This window comes from Cnephaeus nilssonii (assembly GCF_951640355.1).
Source record: "Cnephaeus nilssonii genome assembly, chromosome: 20".
Lineage (NCBI taxonomy): Eukaryota > Metazoa > Chordata > Mammalia > Chiroptera > Vespertilionidae > Cnephaeus > Cnephaeus nilssonii.
Window position 1 is genome coordinate 46683454 of NC_137091.1, and position 23557 is coordinate 46707010.

Here is a 23557-nt window from a genome sequence, read left to right on the forward strand (position 1 = left end):
GCGTCTGCAGTGTCCTTTAAGCAAGGACATCTCAAGACTAAGCATAAAGGTTTTGGTAAACACCCGGGGTCTCTCACGTACACAGACTGCTTCCCCACACCTCCCCCTATTTTGTTTTGCTGGATGTAGAAGACAGAGGGAGGCGGCGAAGTTTCTCCTTGGAATGTCAGGGTCCTTCCTCAGAGTGCTTTTACTTCTCAAGTTCTGACTTTGTAGACTATAAGAAAAACAAAAAGAAAAAAAAAGAATTATAATGACACCAATGGTTAGTCCTATATAAGAAGACAGGTGCTTGCCAGCAGTAAATCCTAGCAAGTGTAGGGAACAGGTTTATAACGGGGAAGAGGCTAGGGTGAGGAATGTAGCTACATGCAGACATGAGCTATTATTATTAGTCACCAGGCAATGAGACGATGTTGATGAGATGATGATTTGACTTCTGGTGGGTTGGTCTGGCACTGCTTATTGGTTCTGCTTGAATCCCCTCCTTAGTTACTTTGCACAGGCCTTGAAAACTTAAGAAAAAATTAACCTCTACTCACATATGAAAAACTTAACTCTTTATTCACATAAGTATATGTATTCTAAGATTTAAAATAATATGATTAACCCTATCCGGTTTGGCTCAGTGGATAGAGTGTCACTCTGTGAACTGAAAGGTCCCAGGTTTGATTCCAGTGAAGGGCACCTACCCGGGTTGTGGGCTCATCCCCAGTGAGGGACTTGCAGGAGGCAGCCGATCCATGAATCTCTCCCATTGTGGATGTTTCCATCTCCCTCTCCATCTTCCTTCCTCTCTGAAATCAATAAAAATATATTTTTTTAAAAATAAATTAAATAATATGATTATTTTTAGATTAATTCAAGTGATCTGTAAGATATATTATTCAGTATACTTGCAATTTTCTTTTAAGATTTCTCTTTATAACCCTTTTATGACTTTCACAAACATTCTTACAACTTTCTTTTTTTAAAAAAATATATTTTATTGATTTTTTTTATAGAGAGGAAGGGAGAGGGATAGAGAGTTAGAAACGTCGATGAAAGAGAAACATTGGTCAGCTGCTTCCTGCACACCTCCTACTGGGGATGTGCCCGCAACCAAGGTACATGCCCTTGACCGGAATCGAACCTGGGACCTTTCAGTCCGCAGGCTCTACCCACTGAGCCAAACCGGTTACAGCCATTCTTACAACTTCCACAATTATTTTTAAGTATTCCTACTCCAATAAATTTTCTTCCTGTTATATTCCTTTCTTTATACCCCTTGTCACTATTTTTATTTCCTCAACTCTAAGCAATTGTCAGCAGGAAGCAGTTTCAGAAAAACTGCTTTACAGATCCTCTGCTACTTACAAAAACACTTCAGTTTGTCAATTTACTTTGTTTTTCCTTTATCTCTCTACCCTCTATTATATCAAAACTATCTCTACCTTCTTTCTAATTCGTTAGAATTAAATGTCAGTTCTAGCCGAAACCAGTTTGGCTCAGTGGATAGAGCATCAGCCTGCGGACTGAAAGGTCCCAGGTTCGATTCTGGTCAAGGGCATGTACCTTGGTTGCGGGCACATCCCCAGTGGGGAGTGTGCAGGAGGCAGCTGATCGATGTTTCTAGCTCTCTGTCCCTCTCCCTTCCTCTCTGTAAAAAATCAATAAAATATATTTTTAAAAATGTCAGTTCTACACAGGTTCCTCCATTGCCAGCTTCAGAGCGGTTAGAGTGGTGAAAAGTACCTCCCAGGGTCTGTCTCTCCTCCAGTTGGCCTGTCATCCTTGCTCTGCTCATGTCTGTCTAACTGCCTACTATATCCCCCTCAAAAGACCTTGGCTCTGAATTCTTTTTAGGGAAAGGGAACTGCTTTTTTCTGAAACTGCTTCCTGCTGACAATTGCTTGGAGCCAAGAGATCCTTGTTGTCTGTCAGAGGGACGATGAGGCCTGGCCATAGAAGGAGATGGCAATGGTGCCTAGAGGTGGTATTCCCTGGGTGCAAGTGGGGCTTGTAACCTGGTGGAGACAAAGGGTGCTATAAAATTTAGTGTGATTGGGCAGAAGTTAGAATAGTAAGAATTATGACAAATGGTTTGATGGAAGGAAAAAATATTTTAGTTCTAATAATTTCCTGTTGAAACACAATTCCTTTCCCTAAAATTACCCTTATTCTTATTGAAGAGCCAAATTAAGACCAATTTATTTACTGAATTAAGTCTAGTTACCATTTGGTCTGATTGTATGAACACAACAAGAATAACAGTTGATCATATATGCTAATACACACTGAGAGGCCAGATTATTATGATCTCTGAACGCATAATAATCTGGCCACTCAGTGTATATCCTGTGTAATAAAAGGCTAATATGGAAATTGTCCCCTCGACCAGGAGTTCGACCAGCAGGCAAGCCGGCCAACCACCCATGTCCCCTCCCCCTGGCCAGGCTGGCCAGACCCCACCCATGCACAAATTAATGCACTGGGCCCCTATATATATACTGAGTGGCCAGATTATTATGCATTCAGAGATCATAATAAACTGACCACTCAATATATGTGTGTGTGTGTGTGTGTGTGTGTGCTCACACACTATATATGCATTTCTTGAATTTCATGAGAAAGATTACTCCCTTGGGTGACGGAGAATGTTAGTAGTGCAGGTTAAATTTAAAAGTATTCACTGCATTGTGCACAGCATTTGAAAACTTAAAATTTTCTATGGTGGGCTCAGTGGTTAAGCATTGGCGCATCCACAAAGAGGTCCCCCATTTGATTTCTGGTCATGGCACATGCCTGGGTTGTGGGGTCCATTCCCAGTAGCAGCATGCAGGAGATAGCCCATCAGTGATTCTCTCTCATCATTGATGTTTCTATCTCTCTCTCCCTCTCCCTTCTCTGAAATCAATAGAAATATTTTTCAAATGTCTAAAAATATTACTCCTCATGGACAGGGGAAGGTGGAGAAGCCCTGAGGGCAATTGGGCCCTGCTCTGGCACTAGCTGCTGTTGCGAGGAGGGCTAGCAGTAGCAGTGGGTGTGAGCAGCCGCTCTGGTGTTGGCAGGGATGCCAGTGGGGCCTTTGCCAGCATCAGGTGTGAGATGGGGCTGCCAGTCCCGATCACCCCTCAGGAGCAGGGGGAGTTGGAGAAGCCCTGAGGGGTGATCTGGGTCGGCAGTTTATTTGCTTTTCTGGAGAGAGTCTGACAGATGTATAGAGAGGTGACTCATTAGTACTTTTCCGAAGCCTATCTACACTAATAAAAGAGAAACATGCAAATTGTTCATCCCTCCGCTACGCCCACCAGCCAATCAGGAGCGAGTATGCAAATTAACCAAACAAAAATGGCGATTAATTTGCATACACAGGCTCCCAGGGGACACTGAAGACAGCCTAGAAGGAAGCCAAGCACTGCAGGAGGGAGCGAGGCAGCGAAGAAGGGAGGGAAGCCTGCCGAGGAAGCCCTATTCTTGCAGGAATCTTCCTGCAAAGGCCTCTAGTATAATATGAATAGAGAAAAAGTCATGAAGAGTTCAAAACAGGCTTGTTTGATTGGGAGAGGGAAGGAAACTTTCTACTAACTAGAGACTCCTTGGTGCGAATTATCTCTGAGCTGCGATAACAGCGGGAAGGAGGGGCAGGAAGAATGTAGCCTTGAAAGTAACTAATCTTGTTCAGTGGTTTGAACAGAGGAATTGGTTGAATTAGAGGAGCCAACAACCTTGGGGTTTAATTAGCAGGTGCTTCTCATAAATTGTGGAAGGCCACAGCAAAGAAAAAGACTTTTTCTTGTCCTTAAAAGTACCTCCACCACATTTAGAACCTAAGGCTTTAGTGGACTGACCAGTGACTATTCCAGGAAACCAAATAAAGGGACACGAATAATACGGGGGCATTCTGTTAAGGAAGATGTGAACAATGGGTCTGGCAGGATAAACCACTCATTGAATTTTCTCCTCAACCCACAGGTTCAAACTCCCCAGTATGGATAAAAGTGATGGCAGATACCAAACTTAGCAAGCTCAGGTGGCCTGGCATGGCATGGGGAATCTTACACACTCAGAGGTGTAAAGTAACCATATAAGATAGTTTGAAGTTAAAACTTTCTACGTAAAAGTGAGTCATAAGCTAGCTATATCCTAGCCTTGTTTTTGTATTTTTGTGGTTTTTTTGCAAAACTCAATTTTTACCTTATTGAGCCTGTTTATTGTCTTTTTGCATCTGGGATAACATAGCTTTGGATTTTCAGGGCAACTCCCGTTTTACAGACTCCTAAGGGCACAATCTCCCAGCACAGAAGACCACAGAGTCCTAATTATTATTGTTATTGTGTTAAACCTTAATTGTCAACTATTCTATAATATTTAAAAAGAAGTTTGTGTCTATTTTTTTTACTTCTTATCCAATCCCAGAGATGTCCTTCCTTAGCTCTCCCCCCTAGTTTATCAGCAGTGAATTTCATGTAACCCCCTTATGTCTTCTCCTTTGAGTGTAATGTATACTGAAGGTGCAAAACTGCGATTCTCCCAACTCAATCTGTTGTTATTTTGCTTCCTGGCAATGTCCCAGACTTCGGTCAAATACACTTAGAAAACTTCTCCACAGGTTTGGACATTTCGTACAACATCACCAAAAGCAATTGTCTCATGTGAAGCAGGAGGACCTTACATGGAGGGGTATCAGCATTTCCAGGGACTCAACTGACAGAAGACAGATTTATAAACACAAACTTAGAGCAGACCCAGAACCCAGCAAGCTAGAGCTTCCCCGTTGCTCTCAGAGAACAGAAGGAAATGCTCAAGGCTCAGGTGACTTTGATTGTACTCTGTGTGTGTGTCCTTAATCCTCACCAAAGGATGCTGTTGTTGGGTTTTTTCCCCCTCCCACACCTTTTCTTCTGAGATTCTGCACTCTGAATTCCACACTCTGAATTCACTCCATTCTTCAGGGTGTTTTTGTTAATTAGATTACATATATGAGTGAGATGAAGTGATACTTCTCTTTCTCGGCTCTCCAGGTCCCTTCATGCTGTGTGAAAGGGTAAGAGAGTTTTCAACTCTACTGCTACATAGTATTCCATGGTATAAATGTACCACAGTTTTTTATCTACCCATCTATTGTTGGGCACTTGGGCAGATCCTGATCTTTGTGCTGCGATGAACAGATAGTGCATACTATCTATGTGATTGTTAGAGGTTTCTTAGGATATATTCGTAGAAGTAAAATCACTGGACCAAATGGCAGTTCCATACTAAATTTCTTGAGGAAAGGCCAAACTGATTTCCATAATGGCTGTACCAGTTTGCATTCCCAGCAGCAGTGTACTAGGGTTCCCTTTTTCCTATATCCTCCCCAGCACTTGTCCTTTGTTGATTTGTTGATGGCAGCCATTCTGACCATGGTGGGGTGATACCTAATTGTTGCTTTAATTTGCATCTCTCTGGTGATCAGTCACTTTGAGCATTTTTCACATGTGTCTGGGCCATCTCATCCACACTGCATCCCAGGCAGAGCTGGCACTTCCAGTGGCTTCAGAAGCAGATGCTCTTAAGTGTGAGAGTCTGTTTAGTGACATTAACTTTATGTAATGGATTCAATGGAGGCAGGTTAGATCGAGTTAGAGACTTGAGCAACCTCTGCAAGCTACAGTTGGCCTGAAGGCACCATGTGCCCAAAGTCCTGAATGAAGAAACACTGCCTGCCATTCAGAAAGAGCAGGTCCTGAAGAAAGATATACAAAACCAGCCACGCAGGTGCAGGAGAAACAAACTTGCCCCAGACATCACCTCCCCTGAAGGCGCTAGAGGACCCTGAGTCTACTTGGTGTGTTCTTGGGCTGTTTGACCCTAAATCCAGTCCTGGAGTCAACTGAGTAATACAGGATCCTGGCCTTGGAGCGCAGAAACTACATTACCCACAAGGCCACGCATGGAATGCCACCAGTCTTGGTCTATGGGGGCTCAGAGAAGGCATTTCCGGTTCGTCGCTTCTGTAGGGCGGGACCAGTAGTCCTCTTGGCGGGATTTTGTTTTCTGATGTTTTTCTCTCAAGCGGTCAGGAGTTCCTGGGCTCAGAGTCCGGTAAAGGCTGAAGAGTGGTGTTCCCCGCCTCACAGCCCATGGACGGAGCCTCCAGTGGTGCTCACAGCTCACACTGGGGATTGAAGCTGGGAGTCACCGCCCGGACCCGCGCCAGGGCCGGGACAGGCACCGCCATTCCTGCAGCGGCTTCTACTCCGGCTGCTCCCGCCCCGCTCGGCCCACGGAGTGCGATGGCGGCGCCCGCGCTGAGGAGCTTCGCTGAGGTGAGTTCCTGTCTCCGGGGTCCCTCACCGCCTCCTTTCACAGACACCACAGCCTGGGGAGGGGCATCTGTCCCGTCCTGCAGCTCAGTCCGCGTGGAGGACCGTGAGGAAGGCGGAGGGGAGAGAGGAGCGTTGTGGCTTCTGAGGCACAGCCAGTGCAGGGCGGAGAGGACAGGGCTGACTGGCATCTGAGGTTCCCTGAGGGTGTGGGCTGTGAGGATTAGCGGACAGATCAGAGGCTGCAGGGAGGACGTCACAGCCTCAATCCAGTCTTTCCCGGCTGTGGGGTCCATCGGAGGATTGGGAAGCTCATGGACGGGGGTGGAATACAAGTTCTCTGTGGATGCCAAATGCCAAGTTCATGGGTGAGTCCAGCGAGATCCAGTGGCATTGGAGCAGGAAGGGGGCAGAGCTGAGGGTGTGTACCTGGGACTGAAGATGGGAAGAGGTTAAAGGTTACCCAGTGGTGTGCACATCTGGAGGAAGTGTGAGCTGATGGTCCCCGGGACCTGGTGTGGGGACTTAAAGGTGAAGCATAAACCCAGGCTTGGCTGTGTCTTGGAGGCATGATCTAGGGGACTGCAGTGGGATTGCTTGGCAGGAAGGCTGGGGCCCTGCAGGCATGGCCCAGTTCTTAAATGGCATTGCTCTCTCCCCTCCCCTCCCCCAATCCTTCCCACCCAACCCAGCTGCTCTGCTGAGGGCAATCCCAGTGAGTAATGGGACTGTGATGAGAGAGCAGCCTGCACTGGCATTAGGGCCTGGTGTCCACACTAACCGGGTGCCCTGGAGGAGGTGAGGGGGGGGAAGGTGTGTAAGGAGTAGGAGTGGGGGTTCTCAGAGAGGCAGCTCTGGTTTCAATTGTCTCCATTCTGACAGGTTGGCGTGACCTTTGAGGACATTGCCCTGTACTTCTCCAGGGAGGAATGGAGCCTCCTTGATGAGGGTCAGAGACAGCTGTACCTGAATGTGATGCTGCAGAACTTTGAACTTGTATCCTCCCTGGGTAAGACCCTCACTGTCACCAGTGACCTGGGCTTGGCTTTTTTAAATTAATTTATTTATTTTTTATTTATTTTTATTGATTTCAGAGAGGAAGGAAGAGGGAGAGAGAGATAGAAACATCAATGATGAGAGAGAATCATTGATTGGCTGCCTCCTGCACACCCCCCACTGGGGATCGAGCCCACAACCCGGGCATGTGCCCTTGATCGGAATCGAACCCGGGACCCCTCAGTCCACAGGCCGACGCTCCATCCACCAAGCCAAACCGGCCGGGGCTGGGCTTGGCTTTGTGATTTCCCATTCCCCATCTCCCAGCGTGCTCTCTGTCCTCCCATGTAGACTGTGGTTCTGCTTGATTTTCCAGTTTCCTGGGTAGTTGCTGTCCTGGGGAGGGTGGGTCTGTTTCCGCTGCTCCCTTCTATTCCTGAAGTCCCAGTTCTCCCTGCTGTACTACGTTCACAGGGAAGGACTTGTGGTTGGTAGTGTTGCAGGAAGCCTGAGGGATTCCACCTTGATCAGTGAGGAAAGCATTTTCTATATTCCTGTTGGTCACTTGTACATAGTTTTTGAAGAATTGTCTCTTCTTCCTTATCCTGCTTATTAACTGTATTTTTTGGTTAAAGATTCTTTGACTACCTTATATATATTCTATATATTAATTGCTTATGACATACAGGAACACATATTGTTGCATGCGCTTAATTGTCCTTTGCAGATATTAGTCCCCCACACCTGCTTTTCTACAAAGTCCATGTTTTGGTAACCCTGCGTTCAGCAGATCTAGTGCCACCATTTTTCTAAGAAGCTCAGATGCTTGTTACTAGTGCTTAGAAATAAAGTATTTTTAATAAAATTATATAGTTTCGCACTAGCTGGTTTGGCTCAATGGATAGAGCGTTGCCTGTGGACCAAAGGGTCCTGGGTTCGTTTCCAGTCAAGGGCAAGTACCTTGGTTGCAGGCTCCTCCCCGGCCCGGGTCCTGGTCTGGGTGCATGCAGGAGGGAACCAGTTGTATTTTTCTCACATCGATGTTACTCTCTGTCTTTCCCTCTCTCTTCCACTCTCCCTAAAAAATCAATGGAAAAATATCCTCAGGTGAGAATTAACAAAATTATATAGAGTTTGCTTTTCAGAGTCATTGCATTGTTATTAGTCTGCAGTATAGTATTATCATACCTTTATTATTCCCTGGGAACTCCAACTATTTAATGTGAATTTCTGTCTTTATTGTGCTGATCAGAACCGAATCTACAGTATCTCCATGTATGTTGAGTTACATTTTATCAGTGGTGTCCAGGATTGTTGTTTCTACATTTCAGTATTGATTTTGAGCAGTACTATTCATTGAAGAAACTATCTTTCCTTTCTTCTGCGACTTGCAGCTTTGTCAGAGATTACTTGAAAGGATGTGCCTAGGTTTATTTGTGTGTTTTCTGTTCTGTTCTGTTGATGTATGTGTCTGTGTTTCTCCAGGAACACACCGTTTGTTTGCTTTCTCTTTGTATTAAAATGAAGTCAGGAAGTGTGATGCCACCAGCTTTGTTCTCGCTCAAGATTTCTTTTGCTGTTCGAGTTTTTTAATGCCATACATTTCAAGATTCTCTTTTCATTTCTTCGTAAAATACCATAGGAATTATCCTCAGGATTGCATTTAATCCATAGATTGCATTGTGTAGTATGGATATTTTCAACATATTTCTTTTTAAAAAATTCTTCATTGTTTAATGTATTACATATTGTATTACATATGTCTCCTTTTTCCCCATTGACCACAAATGGGTGAGATCATGTGATATTTATCTTTCTCCGACTGATTTATTTCGCTTAGCATAATGCTCTCCAGGTCCATCCAAGCTGTTGCAAATGGTAAGCATTCCTTCTTTTATCCAGCAGCATAGTATTCCATTGTGTAGATGTACCACAGTTTTTTAATCCACTCATCTGCTGATGGGCACTTAGGCTGTTTCCAAATCTTAGCTATCATAATTGTGCTGCTATGAACATAGGGGTGCATATGTCCTTTCTGACTGGTGTTTTTGATTTCTTGGGATATATTCCTAGAAGTGGGAATACTGTGTCAAAAGGGAGTTCCATTTTTATTTTTTTAGGAAACTCCATGCTATTTTCCAATGTGTCTGCACCAGTCTGCATTCCCACCTGCCATGCACAAGGGTCCCTTTTTCTCCACATCATTGCCAGCACTTATCGTTTGTCCATGATAGCCATCCTGACAGTTGTGAGATGGTATATCATTGTCATTTTGATTTGCATCCCTCTGATGAAAACTTTGAGCATGTTTTCATTTGTCTCTTGGCCTTCTGCATGTACTCTTTTGAAAAGTGTCTGTTTACGTCCTTTGCCAATTTTTTGATTTAATTGTTTATCTTCTTATTTATTTTTTTATTGTCTAAAGTTCTACATATGTCAACTTTTTCCCTGTTTCACACCCCACCCACCCACCCCCGCAGCCATTCCCACCCCAGGTAAGTCCCCTCCGCCCCAGTGTCTGTGTCCATTGATTATCTAATAGCATGCATGCAAGTCCTTTTCTTGCTCTCAAACCCCTTCTCCCCCGCCATTTGTCTCTGGATCTATTCTTGTGCATCAAATTATGTTGATCATTATATCCCATGTATGAGTGAGATCATGTGATATTTATCTTTCTCCGACTGATTTATTTTGCTTAGCATAATGTTCTCCAGTTCCATCAATGCAGTTGTTAATGGTAAAAGTTCCTTCTTTTTTACAGTGGCCTAGTACTCCATTGTGTAGATGTACCACAGTTTTCTAATCCACTCATCTGCTGATGGGCACTTAGGCTATTTCAAAATCTTAGCTATTGTAAATTTTGCTGCTATGAGCATAGGCATGCATGTATCCTTTCTGATTGGTGTTTCTGGTCTTGGGATCTAGTACTAGAAGTGGGATGATTGGGTCATATGGGAGTTTTATTTTTAACTTTTTGAGGAAACTTCTTACTGTCTGCCAAGTGGCTGCATTCCCACTAGCAATGAACGAGGGTTTCTTTTTCTCAACATCCTCATCAGCACTTGCCGTTTGTTGATTTGTTGATGATAGCCATTCTCACAGATGTGAGATGGTACCGCATTGTCGTTTTGATTTGCATCTCTGAGATGATTACTGACTTTGAGCATGTTTTCCTATTTTTCTTGGCCTTCTGTATGTCCTCTTTCAAAAAGTGTCTATTTAGGTCCTTTGCCCATTTTTTGATTGGATCCTTTATCTTCCTTTTGTTAAGTTGTATGAGTTCTCTGTAAATTTTGGCAATCAAACCCTTACCTGTAATGTAATTGGCAAATATGTTCTCCCATGCAGTGGGCTTTCTTGTTGTTTTGTTGATGGTTTCTTTTGCTGTGCAGAAGCTTTTTATTTTGATGTAGTGCCATTTGTATATTTTTTCTTTCAATTCCCCTCAGAGCTGTATCAATAAAGATATTGCTAACACATACGTGTGATGTTTTGCTGCCTGTGGATTCTTCTAAGATTTTAATTGTTTCCCTTCTTACGTTTAAGTCCTTTATCTATTTTGAATTTATTTTTGTGTATGGTATAAGTTGGTGGTCTAGTTTCATTCTTTTGCATGTATCTGTCCAATTTTCACAACACCATTTATTGAAGAGACTGTCTTGACTGCATTGTATGCTCTTGCCTCCTTTGTCAACTATTGAGCATAATGGCTTGGGTCGATTTCTGGGTTCTCTGTTCTGTTGCATTGTTCTATATGTTTGTTGTTTTGCCAGTACCAGGGTAATATAGCTTGGTATCTGGTATTGTGATCCCTCTAACTTTGTTCTTCTTTCTCAAGATTGCTGCACTTTTCGATATTTTTTTTAATTTTATTCCATATGAATTTTTGGAGAGTTTGTTCTAGGTTTGTAAAATATGCCTTTGATGTCTTCATTGGGATTGCATTAAATCTATAGATTGCTTTGGGTAGTGTGGACATTTTAATGATGTTGATTCTACCAATCCATGTACACGGTATATTCTTCAATTTGTTTATATCTTCTTCTATCTCTTTTTTCAACTTCCTGTACTTTTTGGAGTACAGGTCTTTTACCTCCTTAGTTAAGATTATTCCTGGGTATCCTAAAATTTTGGTGCAGTTGTGGATAGGATTGTTTGTTGGTTTGTTTGTCTTTCTGTGAGTTCATTATTGGTGTATAAAAAAGCCATAGATTTTTGGGTGTTAATTTTGTATCTTGCTACATTGTTGAAAGCATTTATTATATTTACTAGTTTTTTTATGGAGTCTTTAGGGTTTTCTATGTATAATATCATGTCATCTGCGAATAAGGACATTTTTGCTTCTTCTTTTCCAATTTGATGCCTTTCATTTCTTCTTCTTGTCTTATTGCTATGGCTAGCACTTCCAGTATTATATCAAACAGGAGTGGTGAAAGTGGGCATCCCTGTCTTGTTCCTGTTCTTAGGGAAAATGGTTTTCGTTTTTGCCCATTGAGTATGGTGTTGGCTGTAGGTTTGTCATATAAGGCTTTTTGTGTTTAGGTATGATCCCGGTACTCTCACTTTGCTGAGAATGTTTATCAAGAAAGGGTGTTGGGTTTTGTCAAATGCTTTTTCTGCATCAATTGATATGATTATGTGATTTTAAAAAATATATTTTTTATTGATTTCAGAAAGGAAGGGAGAGAGATACAGAGAAACATCAATGATGAGAGAGAATCATTGATTGGCTGCCTCCTGCACGTCCCCTACTGGGGGCAAATCGAGCCCGCACCCCAGGCATGTGCCCTTTGTGGGAATCAAACCTGGGACCCTTTAGTCCGCATGCCGATGATCTATCCACTGAGCCAAACCTACTAGGGCTGATTATGTGATTTTTGTCTTTCTGTTTGTTTCTGTGATGTATCATGCTTCTTGATTTGCGGATATTGAACCATCCTTTCATCCCCAGATTAAATCTCACTTGGTCATGGTGTATGACCTTTCTAATGTAATACTGGATCCAATTTACCAGAATTTTGTTGAGCATTTTAGCATCTATCGGGGCCATTGCAACCTAGTGGGAGAGCTGCTGTGCAGGAGACACCCCTTTGGAGCAGGACTTGCTTCCGTGGGGCTTTGTTGCTCAGTGAGTCTGCTCCTTGAGTGTGTCGCTTATGGATGTAGAGTTGTAAGCTGGTATGGTATGACACTGACCACTGGGTACACTGGCTCTTTGGTCTACAGGGAGGTGTAAAGTCAGCCACTGACTAGGGCCACCCAGCAGGATCTACAGAGAAATCTGCAGAATCTCCTCTTTGTATTGGGTTTGGAAGTGCCCCGAGCATGCCCAGATGTGAAGCAAGGAAGGCTAGTGCTGGTGCCAGGTCTTGGGCCTTTTATTAATAGTTGTAATTTTTATGTGGTTGTGGGAAGCAGCGAGTACAGGCTTTTGCCTACACCGCCATATTGGATCCCTTCTCCCCTAACTGCAGAATTTAATTTTTTAAAATGTATTTTATTGATTTTTTTTTTTTTACAGAGAGGAAGGGAGAGGGATAGAGTTAGAAACATCTATGAGAGAGAAACATCAATTAGCTGCCTCCTGCACACCCCCTACTGGGGATGTGCCCGCAGCCAAGGTACATGTCCTTGACCGGAATCGAACCTGGGACCATTCAGTCCGCAGGCCAACGCTCAATCCACTGAGCCAAACCGGTTATGGCCAGAATTTAATTTTTTATTCTTGTTTCATCTTCACCCTAATAGTGAGAATTTTTTGCCCACTGATTTATTTTTCTTGTTAGAGAGAGAGAGAGAAAGGGAGAGGGAAAGAGAGGAGAGAAAGAGAGAGAAAGGGAGGAGAGACAGATAGAGAGAGAGAAAGATCAATTGTTTGCTCAAACAACATGTGCCCTAAGAGGGGGGATCAGACCTGCCCTTTACTGTGAATCGGCCCCATGCCTTCCTGTGTACAGACAGGCACTCTCAGCACTGAGCGACACGGGCCAGGGCTATTTATTTCTTCTTTATGTTATTTAATTTTAAAATATACTTTTATTGATTTCAGAGAGGAAAAGAAGGAGAGAGAGAGAGATAAAAACATGAATAATGAGCCAAAACCGGTTTGGCTCAGTGGATAGAGCGTCGGCCTGCGGACTGAAAGGTCCCAGGTTCGATTCCGGTCAAGGGCATGTATCTTGATTGCAGGCACATCCCCAGTGGGGGGTGTGCAGGAGGCAGCTGATGGATGTTTCTCTCTCATCGATGTTTCTAACTATCTCTCTAACTCTCCCTTCCTCTCTGTAAAAAATCAATAAAATATATTTTTAAAAAACCAACATGAATAATGAGAGAGAGTCATTGACCAGCTGCTTCCTGTACACCCCCCACTGGAGATTGGGCTGACAACCTGTGCATGTCCCCTGACAAGGAATGGAATTGTGATCTGCTAGGTCATGGGTTGATGCACAATCACTGAGTCGTACTGGGCAGCCTTTATTTATTGATTTTAGAGACAGGAAAGCAGACAGGGAGAGAGAGGGAAACGTTGATTTTCTATTCTGCCCATCTAAGCATTTATTGGCTGTCCCCTACATGTGCCCTGATGGGGGATCACACCCACAACCGTGCTGCATCGGGACCATACACTCAACAGCTGAGCTACCTGGCCAGTGCTCTGAATTTTTTAATTAATTTCAGAAGCTCAAATGGGATCTTGACAAATTTCTCTATGGAGGGTCATGTCGTCTCCTAACATCAACATCTCTTATGATCCTTTGTAATGTCTTACCTTTCATTTCTTTGAGGATTGTTTTTGTTTGTTTGTTTTTATGTTTTGCTTTAGTCTACCTCAAGGTTTGCCAATTTTTGTATTTTTTAGAAAAGTACCTGTTAGGTACTATTTTATTTTGTCTTGTCTCAATTTTATTGATGCTTATTCAAATATTTATTGTTTTATCCCTTTGCCACTTTTGGGTTTACTTTCTTGTTTTGCTTCTAAATTCCTGAGATGGCAGATTAGGTTTTTCTGTGATCTTTCATAATGTAGGCATTTATCCCTATAAAATTTCCTCTTAAAATTGCATTTTATTAATTTTATACATGATTTTTGATAGGTTGTCTTTTTATTTACTTTGTCTCGAGAGTTTTTTGAGTTCTCTTTTCTGTTTGGGTACCTTGAAATTCTTATTTATTTATTTATTATTGGTTTCAGATGCAGAGGAAGAGAGATGGAGAGAGAGAAAGGGAGAGAGAGAAACATCAAGTGTAAGGGAGAAACAATCAGCTGCATTCTGCACACAAGCTAACTGGAAATGGAACCCACATACTGATATGTGCCTTGACTGGGAATTGGATCCTCAACCCTTTGGTACAGAGGGTGATGCTCCAGCCAACTGAGCCATAATGGCCAAGCCATTCTGTGGTTTAAACACAAAAATTTCCAGTGTTATTTTGAAGAACAGGCCATGAGGGTCAATGATAGCAAGAGCACAGTGGCTACTGGAGGTTATCTCTGACCCTAGTTTTTGACTGTAGGTACCTTCAAGTATGTTTGTTCACCCAGTCTTTCCAGTCATCCATCCTGTACAGTTCTCCGTTATTTCTGTTCTGTTATAGTGTTTGTCTTCATGGTACTCTTATTCCCATTTCCTGTGGAGCTTTTGTTCATGGATAGCTGTCTACTTACATTGGTTTGGGGGAAGATGCTCATATCTCTGATCCTGCCATCTTCCTGATGTCTCTCACATAGGTCTTTTGTCTGTGATCTCATTTGTCCTGTGTTGTTCTACCATAGTGTGGACCACCCATCTTTTCTGTTTTTCTCTGAAGATTTGCATCATTTATCTTGAGCAATGGCTCAAATGGGCTTTAAGGGGAAGAATCATTTGTGCATCACAGAAGAAACACGACTTTATCAATGACACAGTGGACCCACAGGCGGTCTTGCCTTGGTGAAGGGTCATTGGGTAGGAATTCACGTTAGGCCTTGGTTACATTCAAAGCTAGAAACCCAGTGTTTTGTTACAGTTGCCCATTCCTCACCCAATTATGCATGTTTGTGCTTCTTGTTGATACTTTGCCAACTATTCAGTTCTAATAGTGATCATTTCTACTCAGATTCCCAGCCCAAGGATAACCTTAACCTCTCTGGACATTGCATCTCTGCCTCTTTCACAGGTCTCTCTTTACTGCAGACCAACGTTGGTCCATGCCTCCAGTGCCTGGGTGTGCACACTTGTTATTATATTCACATTGAACATCGTGTACTCTAACACAATTGATTTTTATGGCTTTGAGCAGCCTTAAATTATTCTACACAGACTCACATGGCCAGCATGTAAGGTCCGAAAAGAAGCCATTTGTGCAGGAACAAGGAGTAAAGGCTTCTTCTCCTTTGTGTGCCATCCTGTGTTTCTGTCCCTCTCTTGGTGAGATTTTCATCATTGACTGACTTTTGGGGCCACATTATGTATAACAGCAATTTCCTCAGAGTCTAACTGAGATATCTTGAAAATCTTTGTTTGCAATCAGGTCCAGTCATGACAGATAAACATCTGTGCTGAAGATATTCTGTTTTCATAAGTTCATCATGTATTTCACCAGTGTTTCCTTTTGTTCAGGTTGCTGCTGTGGAGCAGACAATGTGGAGGTACCCACTGAGGAGAATGCTTCTGTAAGAGTGTCACAGGCAAGGAATCCCAAGGTAGCCTTGTCTTCCCAGAAGAGCCACCCCTGTGAGAGTTGTGGGCTCGTCTTGGGAAACATTCTCCACTTGACTTACCTGCAGGGAACACAACATGGACAGATACTGTTGAGGTGCGGGGCATGTGCAGAATGGTTTTACTTCAGTTTAAAATTTCACCAGCGGCATGTGAGAGAGAAGACTTTCATGAGAGATTTGGACAGGATCTCACTTGCACACAGCTTCAATTTCAATGTGTCCCAGAATCATTTCACATGCGGGGAGGTTGGACAGGGTGTCCTGACCGAATCAGGGCATCTCCACCTAAAGGCTACTCAGACCAGGGACAGTCCAAATGCTATTTCGACACGTGGGATAATGTTTCAAAGGAGAAAAAATTATTGCACCAGAAAAGAATGTAAGGAAGAAAGTTGCACCCACACGTTTATTCAGGAAAAGGGTGTCCATGTTGGAAGTCGGTGTTGTGTGTGCTCTCAGTGTGGGAAATCTTTTACAACTACCTCTCGCCTTCATAACCATCAGAGACTTCATACTGCAGAAAAGCCTTATAAATGCAGTGAATGTGAAAAATCTTTTACAAGTAGCAATGGTCTCCAATATCATCAGAGAGTACACATTGGAGCAAGACCTTATCACTGCAGTGAATGTGGGAAGTCTTTTATCACTAGCACTGAACTTCATTATCATCAGAGACTTCACACTGGAGAAAGGCCTTATGAGTGCAGTGAATGTGGAAAAACTTTTACAACTAAAGCTCACCTTCATAATCATCACAGAATTCATACAGGAGAAAAACCTTATCAATGCAGTGAATGTGGGAAAACTTTTATACAATCCAGTGGTCTCCAATATCATCAGAGAATTCACACAGGGGAGAATCCTTATAAGTGCAGTGAATGTGGAAAATCTTTTACAAGTAGCAATGGTCTCCAATATCATCAGAGAGTGCACACTGGAGAAAGGCCTTATCACTGCAGTGAATGTGGGAAGTCTTTTATCACTAGCACTGCACTTCATTACCATCAGAGAGTTCACACTGGAGAAAGCCCTTATGAGTGCAGTGAATGTGGAAAGTCTTTTACAACTAAAGCTCACCTTCACAATCATCAAAGAATTCATACAGGAGAAAAGCCTTACCACTGCAGTGAATGTGGGAAAACTTTTACACAAGCCAGTGGTCTCCAATATCATCAGAGAGTTCACACAGGAGAAAAGCCTTACCAATGTAGTGAATGTGGGAAATCTTTTACGACTAACACCAACCTTCGTAGTCATCAGAGTGTTCACATTGATGAAAAGCCTTATCAATGCTGTGAATGTGGAAAGTCTTTTACAAGTGGCACTCGTCTCCAAATTCATCAGAGAGTTCACACAGGAGAAAAGCCTTATCAATGCAGTGAATGTGGCAAATCTTTTACTGGTAGCACTAGTCTCCAATATCATCAGAGAGTTCACACTGGAGAAAAGCCTTATCAATGCAGTGAATGTGGGAAATCTTTTACCACTAAGTCCTACCTTCATAGTCATCAGGGAGTTCATACAGGAGAAAAGGCTTATAAATGCAATGAATGTGGGAAATCTTTTACCTGGAGCACTTACCTTCGTAGTCATCAGAGAGTTCACACTGGAGAAAAGCCTTACAAATGCAGTGAATGTGGGAAATCTTTTACAAGTAACTCTAACCTACATAAACATCAGAGAATTCACACCGGAGAAAAGCCTCACAAATGCAGTGAATGTGGGAAATCTTTTACCACTAGCGCTCACCTTCAATATCATCAGAGAATTCACACTGGAGAAAAGCCTTATAAATGCAGTAAATGTGTGAAATATTTTACAAGTAGCAATGGTCTTCGATACCATCAGAGAGTTCACATTGGAGAAACCCGTTATGAGAGCGATTAATGTGAGATATCTCTCAACCAAATTTGTAAATTTGCTCTGCACCAAAGAGTCCAAATATGAAAAATTTCTTAGATGTGTAGGAAATTTTTTTCTTAGTTAGGACTTAACAATAGAATAAGAACATTTCTGAAGTGTCAGTTTGAATTATAATTTCATACATGTAATTACCTACATTATGTAACGTCCCCCAACTGCTTTTTGTTGTTGTTGTGTTTGTTAGTATTTATGTTGGAACCATATGTATCTATGTTGCACTATCCAACATACAGAGATGTCTTGCCATGTCTATATCACTGCATATTTCTGTCACTGAAGGTATTTCACCGGAACCACCCATAGGCCCCTACAGATGGCATCAATCACCATCCTCATGTGCCCAGGGAAGCTAACTCTGTTGTCTAATTTGTTGAAGGAAATTAGTAATACCTGAGCCCTTAATTCCTCCTTGTTTCCCTGTTAGGAGTTGCCACATAGGACTGATGACTGTTGGCCCCGGTAAACATAATGTTGCTGAGGAACTGCCATTTGCAGAGACAATCTTTCCCTAGATGCCAGTCATGAATTTATTGTGTGCCTAAGTCACTAATGGAAGAACTGCCAGTCTTAGGTCTCTATCTTTGCAGAATAATGAAGGCTATTTCTAAGTCATTTTTAATGTTGGGTGTTCTATTGACTCTATGGGTTTATTATAAGGAGATCCGGACTCTGCAAGCATGATGATGTGAAAACTTGTATGCAGTCTCTCATATTTTTGCCCTTGGGGGAAGACTGTGGTGCATAAATTAGCTCAACAGTTTTTGCCAAATTTACGTTGCTGCCCATAATTTCCCAGGAAACACTGTGGAGTCTCTAGTCCTCATGTGAACATGGATGCTTTGACACACAGAGATCACTCCAAAAAGGGGGTAGCTGTGACAACCTCAAGTATGTCTAGGAGCGGCGTGTATTTTTTTTTTGTTTTCAAGGGAGCTAAGATATTTGGAGGGAACCTTCTGCCCAGGTCTTGGCAGAGGGCCATGTGCCCTGATGCCTTCAATTCCATGGGTGATGGTCACTGGTGGGAGGACCAGTTAGGGGAAACCCTTTCACTGCAGAAACACTGATCTACTTGTTGTGGGGCCACACTGTCTCCCATTACATGGAATGGTCTTCATCTAAACCTGCACCCAGAAACTTCTTTGAGGAAAAGCCTACAGGAGCGGTGTGTACACAGATCTGAGGGACTCCAGGCATGTTTATCATCTGTGGAGCGGTCATTGTCATTGATTATAGTGAAGAGGTTTGTGGGTTCCTGTAGCTTCTCAGATGTTCCCATCAGAGCCATTGGTGCTCTGGCAGCAAAAAAAGATGAAGACAAAGGCTGTCTTTAGTCCAGGGCTGTGGCTTTTGTGACCCAGCCAGCATTCCAGTGGGTTTGGGTGAATGTTCTTCATTGTTGCATTTTCTGTCACTGAGGTGAGACTCTCGCCCAGAGAGCGTAAGAAGGTGGATTGAATATAGAGTTGCCAAACCTGTTGTTCCAAAATAGGTGAACGTACATTTGTTTTATATTGAACCATTTTTTTAACAGCTGTGATGAGAAAATTGCATGTGTTAAGTGTATAGTGTTTCATAATACTGACCATATCTGTCACGTGTAGTTGCTTCATGACCTCATTTAATCTGTCCTGTTTTTCACAGCTTTCCCAGTAACCATGGATTTACTTTCCATTCTAATAAAGAACTTTGCTTTTTCTATGTATTTTTCAGCTTTAATTTATATTTCCTAAACTCTTGAAGACTTATTAAATATATATTAGTAACTCATCTCTTTTTTTGATAGATATTCTTGTTGTTGTTAATCCTCACCGGAGGGTATTTTTCTATAGATTTTTAGGGCGAGTGGAAAAGACAGGGAAAGACATGAGAGAAACATCGATGTGAGAGAAACACATCAGTTGGTTGCCTCCTGCATCAGCTGTGACCAGGACCCGGGCTGGGAAGGAGTCTTCAACCAAGGTTTGTGCCTTTGACCAAAGTCGAACCTGGGACCCTTTGGTTTGCAGGGCTGAGCTCTATCCAGAGCCAAACCAGCTAGGGCTCTGGTAGATATTCTTATCCTTGAATATATGACCATCATTGTCCATTTTAATAAATATTTGGGTGTTTGTAATAAAGCTAGTACAAACATTTCTGTATAATTCTTTATGTGGATATAAGCTTTATTTACCTTTGTCAGTCGGACATCCCCCGAGGGCTACTGGAGTGGGAGAGAGCACTGGCCAGGCTGAGGGATCCCTCCTGAGTACTTGATTTTTGTGAACCAGGCCTCTAGTTTAAAGATATTCTGTAATTTTTTCATCCTTCCTCACTGTTTGATTGTATTTTTTGTAAGAATTTATGGTGATCCTTTTCTCATAAGTCTTAAATGCTTTTTTTAAAAATATATATTTTATTGATTTTTTTACAGAGAGGAAGGGAAAGAGAGAGAAACAACGATGGGAGAGAAACATTGATCAGCTGCCTCCTGCACACCTCCTCCTGGGGATGTGCCTGCAATCAATGTACATGCCCTTGACCGAAATCGAACCTGGGACCTTTCAGTCTGCAGGCAGACTCTCTATCCACTGAGCCAAACCGGTTAGGGCTTAAATGCTTTTTTTTTTTGTATTAGAATATTATGTTTTAATATTTTTTTTCCTTTATAATAAATATTTTAATTTATTTTTTAAAACATTTTCATTGATTTCATAAATGATGGGAGAGGGAGGAAGAGATAGGTACATAATTGTTGAGAGCACAGCCCCCATGGCTCAGGGATTCCATGTGGACCTATGAACCAGGAGATCACGGTTCCATTCAGACTCAGGTAAGATTCCTGCGCCACGGCTAGATTCCTAGTGTGGGACATGCAGGAGGCAGCTGATCAATGATTCTCAGCATTAATTTTTTTTTTCTCTCACTCTCTCTCATTTGAACTCCAGCCTCTCCCTGCAGAGACATTCCCAGAACAGGCAGTTTCTCACTCCCTCATACGCATAAGCACCTTAGTAAGAAATGGGACCTACAAGAAGCCACTGACTGCTGCAGGGAGGCAGGTGCTGTGGGCACTCAGGTCTCATTGTGGTGCCCCACCTGGGAATCTCCAGCAGAATTGCTGGAACTCTCTGAATCGCATTTGGCTGAAGGTGACATGCAGATGATTGATGGCGCTTACTCTCGCCTCCCAAGATCAATAAATGTAACAAGCTGAGTACTTGTCAGGATTCCATGGTTAGATTTTTGAGCATTTTCTCTTTTTAATTCTCACAACAACCTGGACAAGTAGAAACTCATATCAAACTGCTGAGCAAATTCAGTCTCAGAGAAATCAAGTCAGCTCCCCACGTTTACAGCACAGACAAGTGTGAGATTCAAGGGGCTGGATTTTAGCCATTATTTTCTCCAGCGTCAGACACAGTCTCTACCACTGATGTGCAGCCCTCACTGGAGCAGGTGCAGGGTGAGGACCAGGGTGGCTCAGCTGCAGCTCCTGTTTCCATGGTTGCAGTTATGTTTTTCCTCCCATTCCCTTTACATCTCAGAGCTCTTACCCTTGGCCTCCCTGTGTCCAGGGGAACGCCATCATTTCTCAGCTGCAGTGGTTTCTCCAGGGGAACTTGCTTTCAGAGTGAGCTGCTGTTTGTCTGCCTCCCCTTTGATCCCAGCACAGATTTTGACCCTCAGGAGACCTCAGGAATTAGGGCTTTGTCTCTACACCTTCACCCACATGTTGGGTGTCATGCTGTGATCCCATCCACTGTGAGGAATATCTTGCCTCAGTTTGACCCTTCAAATGATGTTCCTATGTGGCAGTGACATTCACTCTGCAGGAGTGGATACAATTGGACATGAATTCTGGGACCTAATATTTGGAAGTGATGCTGGAGTCCTACATGAGCCTGGTCTCATTGGACGGGTGCTCACCTCTTTTTCATGAAAAGGACTCACTGCCCATGTGATTCTATCCTCTATATACCTACTGGGTGAATGAGACAATGGCTCTCACCATGTTTTACATGCAGCCCAGATCATGTTCTGGAGACCCGTCCTCCCCAGTCTCCTGTGTCTGCACCCTGGGTCTTTGGGTTGGAACAGAGTCCTTTTAGGTACAAGCCCTCACCGCAGTGCACAGCACACTGGGCCACAACTGAGGCCTTACTGTGCTTTTCCTGACCATCTACCCTAACTGTCTCTCCACACACCTCATTTTCTGTCTGTAGGTGAAGGTGGCCTTTCAGATCATGGTGTTAGCCATTTTGGCCAGTTACTCTGTTTTTCTGAGCCATTTCCATATATACAGCAGGTATACATGTTAATAACTTCTTTATGGTTTTCCCCTGTTAACCTATATTGTATCCGTTTAATTATTAGGCCACCTTAAAAAACCTAGAAAGGAAGAAGGAAATATTCTTTTGCCTTGACAATGTCTTTGCCCTCATCTTTCACAGTCACTCCCCTTAACTCCTTAGAAGGAAGGAACACCCTTAGGGTTTGGCCTGTGATGCTGACTGTGGAAGATTTCACACCTACAGGAAGCCATGCAGAGAGGAAGTTTATTTTATTTTCCAAGAGAGGAAAGGGCCAGGTACTGCTAGTCACTACAGAGTTAGGAAGGAAGTGTGGCTTCTGCTTTTCAGCAGTGGCTGTTGCTCAGGGACCAGGAATGGAGGGGCCTTGGGCTGGGCTGAAGTTGTGTAGCTATGAGGGGCTGTCTTTGAAAGTTACCGTTTGTTTGCTTTCCAGGAGACAATATTCCAGATGTACTAGGGAGGTAGGTGCCTTATCAGTATTTTTCCCAAGCCTATAAAATATGACTAGAGCAAAAGCTATGAAGAGGTCAGATGAGGCTCGTTTGAAGGGGCAGAGGGAAGGAAACTTTCTACTAACTAGAGACCCCTTGGTCCGAAATGTCCCAGAGGTGTGACCACAGCAGGAAGGAGGGGTATGTAAGACTGGAGCATTGAGAGGAGCTTATCTTGTTCAGCGGTTTGAACAGAGGAGCTGTTTGAATGAGAGGAGCCAACAATCTTGGGGTTTAATTAGCAGGCGCTTCTGATAAATTGTGGAAGGCCCCAGCAAACAAAAAGACCTTTTTATTGTCCTTGCAAATACCTCAACCCCATTTAGAACTTAAGGCTTTATTGACCGGAGGAGTGACTCCTAGGAGACCCAATAAAGGGACACCAGCAATACTGGGAGCATTGTGTTCAGGAGGACGTCAGCAATGGGTCCTGGAGTTAATAAACCACTCATTGAATTTCCTCCTCAACCCACAGGTTCTAACTCCCCAGTACGGACAAAAATGATGGCACACAGTAAACCTAGCAATCTCAGGGAGCCTGGCATGGCATAGCCAATCTTGCAAACTCAGAGGCTAAAAGTAACCAAGTTAAAACTTTCCAAGTAAAAGCTAGTCACAGGGGTAGTTATGTCCTAACCTGTTTTTGTGTTGTGTTTTGTTTTGTTGCAAAGGACAAATTTTACCTTATTGAGCCTATGAGTTGTCTTTTTGCATCTGGAATAACAGACCTTTGGATTTTCAGGGACATTTCTGTTTCACAGACTCCTAAGAGCACAACCTCTCAACACGGAAGATCACAGAGCTTCAATTATTATTGTTATTGTGTTAAATATTAACTGTCAACTAATCGATAAACCT

The 23557-nt window shown here is 42.9% G+C and overlaps 1 protein-coding gene across 2 annotated transcripts in view; it reads left to right on the top strand.

Moving 5' to 3' along the window:
• LOC307116576 (uncharacterized protein) overlaps window positions 1-23557 on the top strand; it is a 73266-nt gene that overhangs the window by 16114 nt on the left and 33595 nt on the right. The window contains exons 3-5 of one of the 2 annotated variants that reach the window (XM_079800657.1): window positions 3958-6293; window positions 7173-7299; window positions 15890-19618. The exons of the other annotated variant lie outside the window; for it this stretch is intronic. Coding sequence (XP_079656783.1) covers window positions 6108-6293; window positions 7173-7299; window positions 15890-17877 — 2301 coding nt within the window. The 5' untranslated portion in view covers window positions 3958-6107 and the 3' untranslated portion in view covers window positions 17878-19618. Of the gene's footprint in view, window positions 1-3957; window positions 6294-7172; window positions 7300-15889; window positions 19619-23557 lie in introns of those variants that run through there. 2 annotated transcript variants of the gene reach the window in all.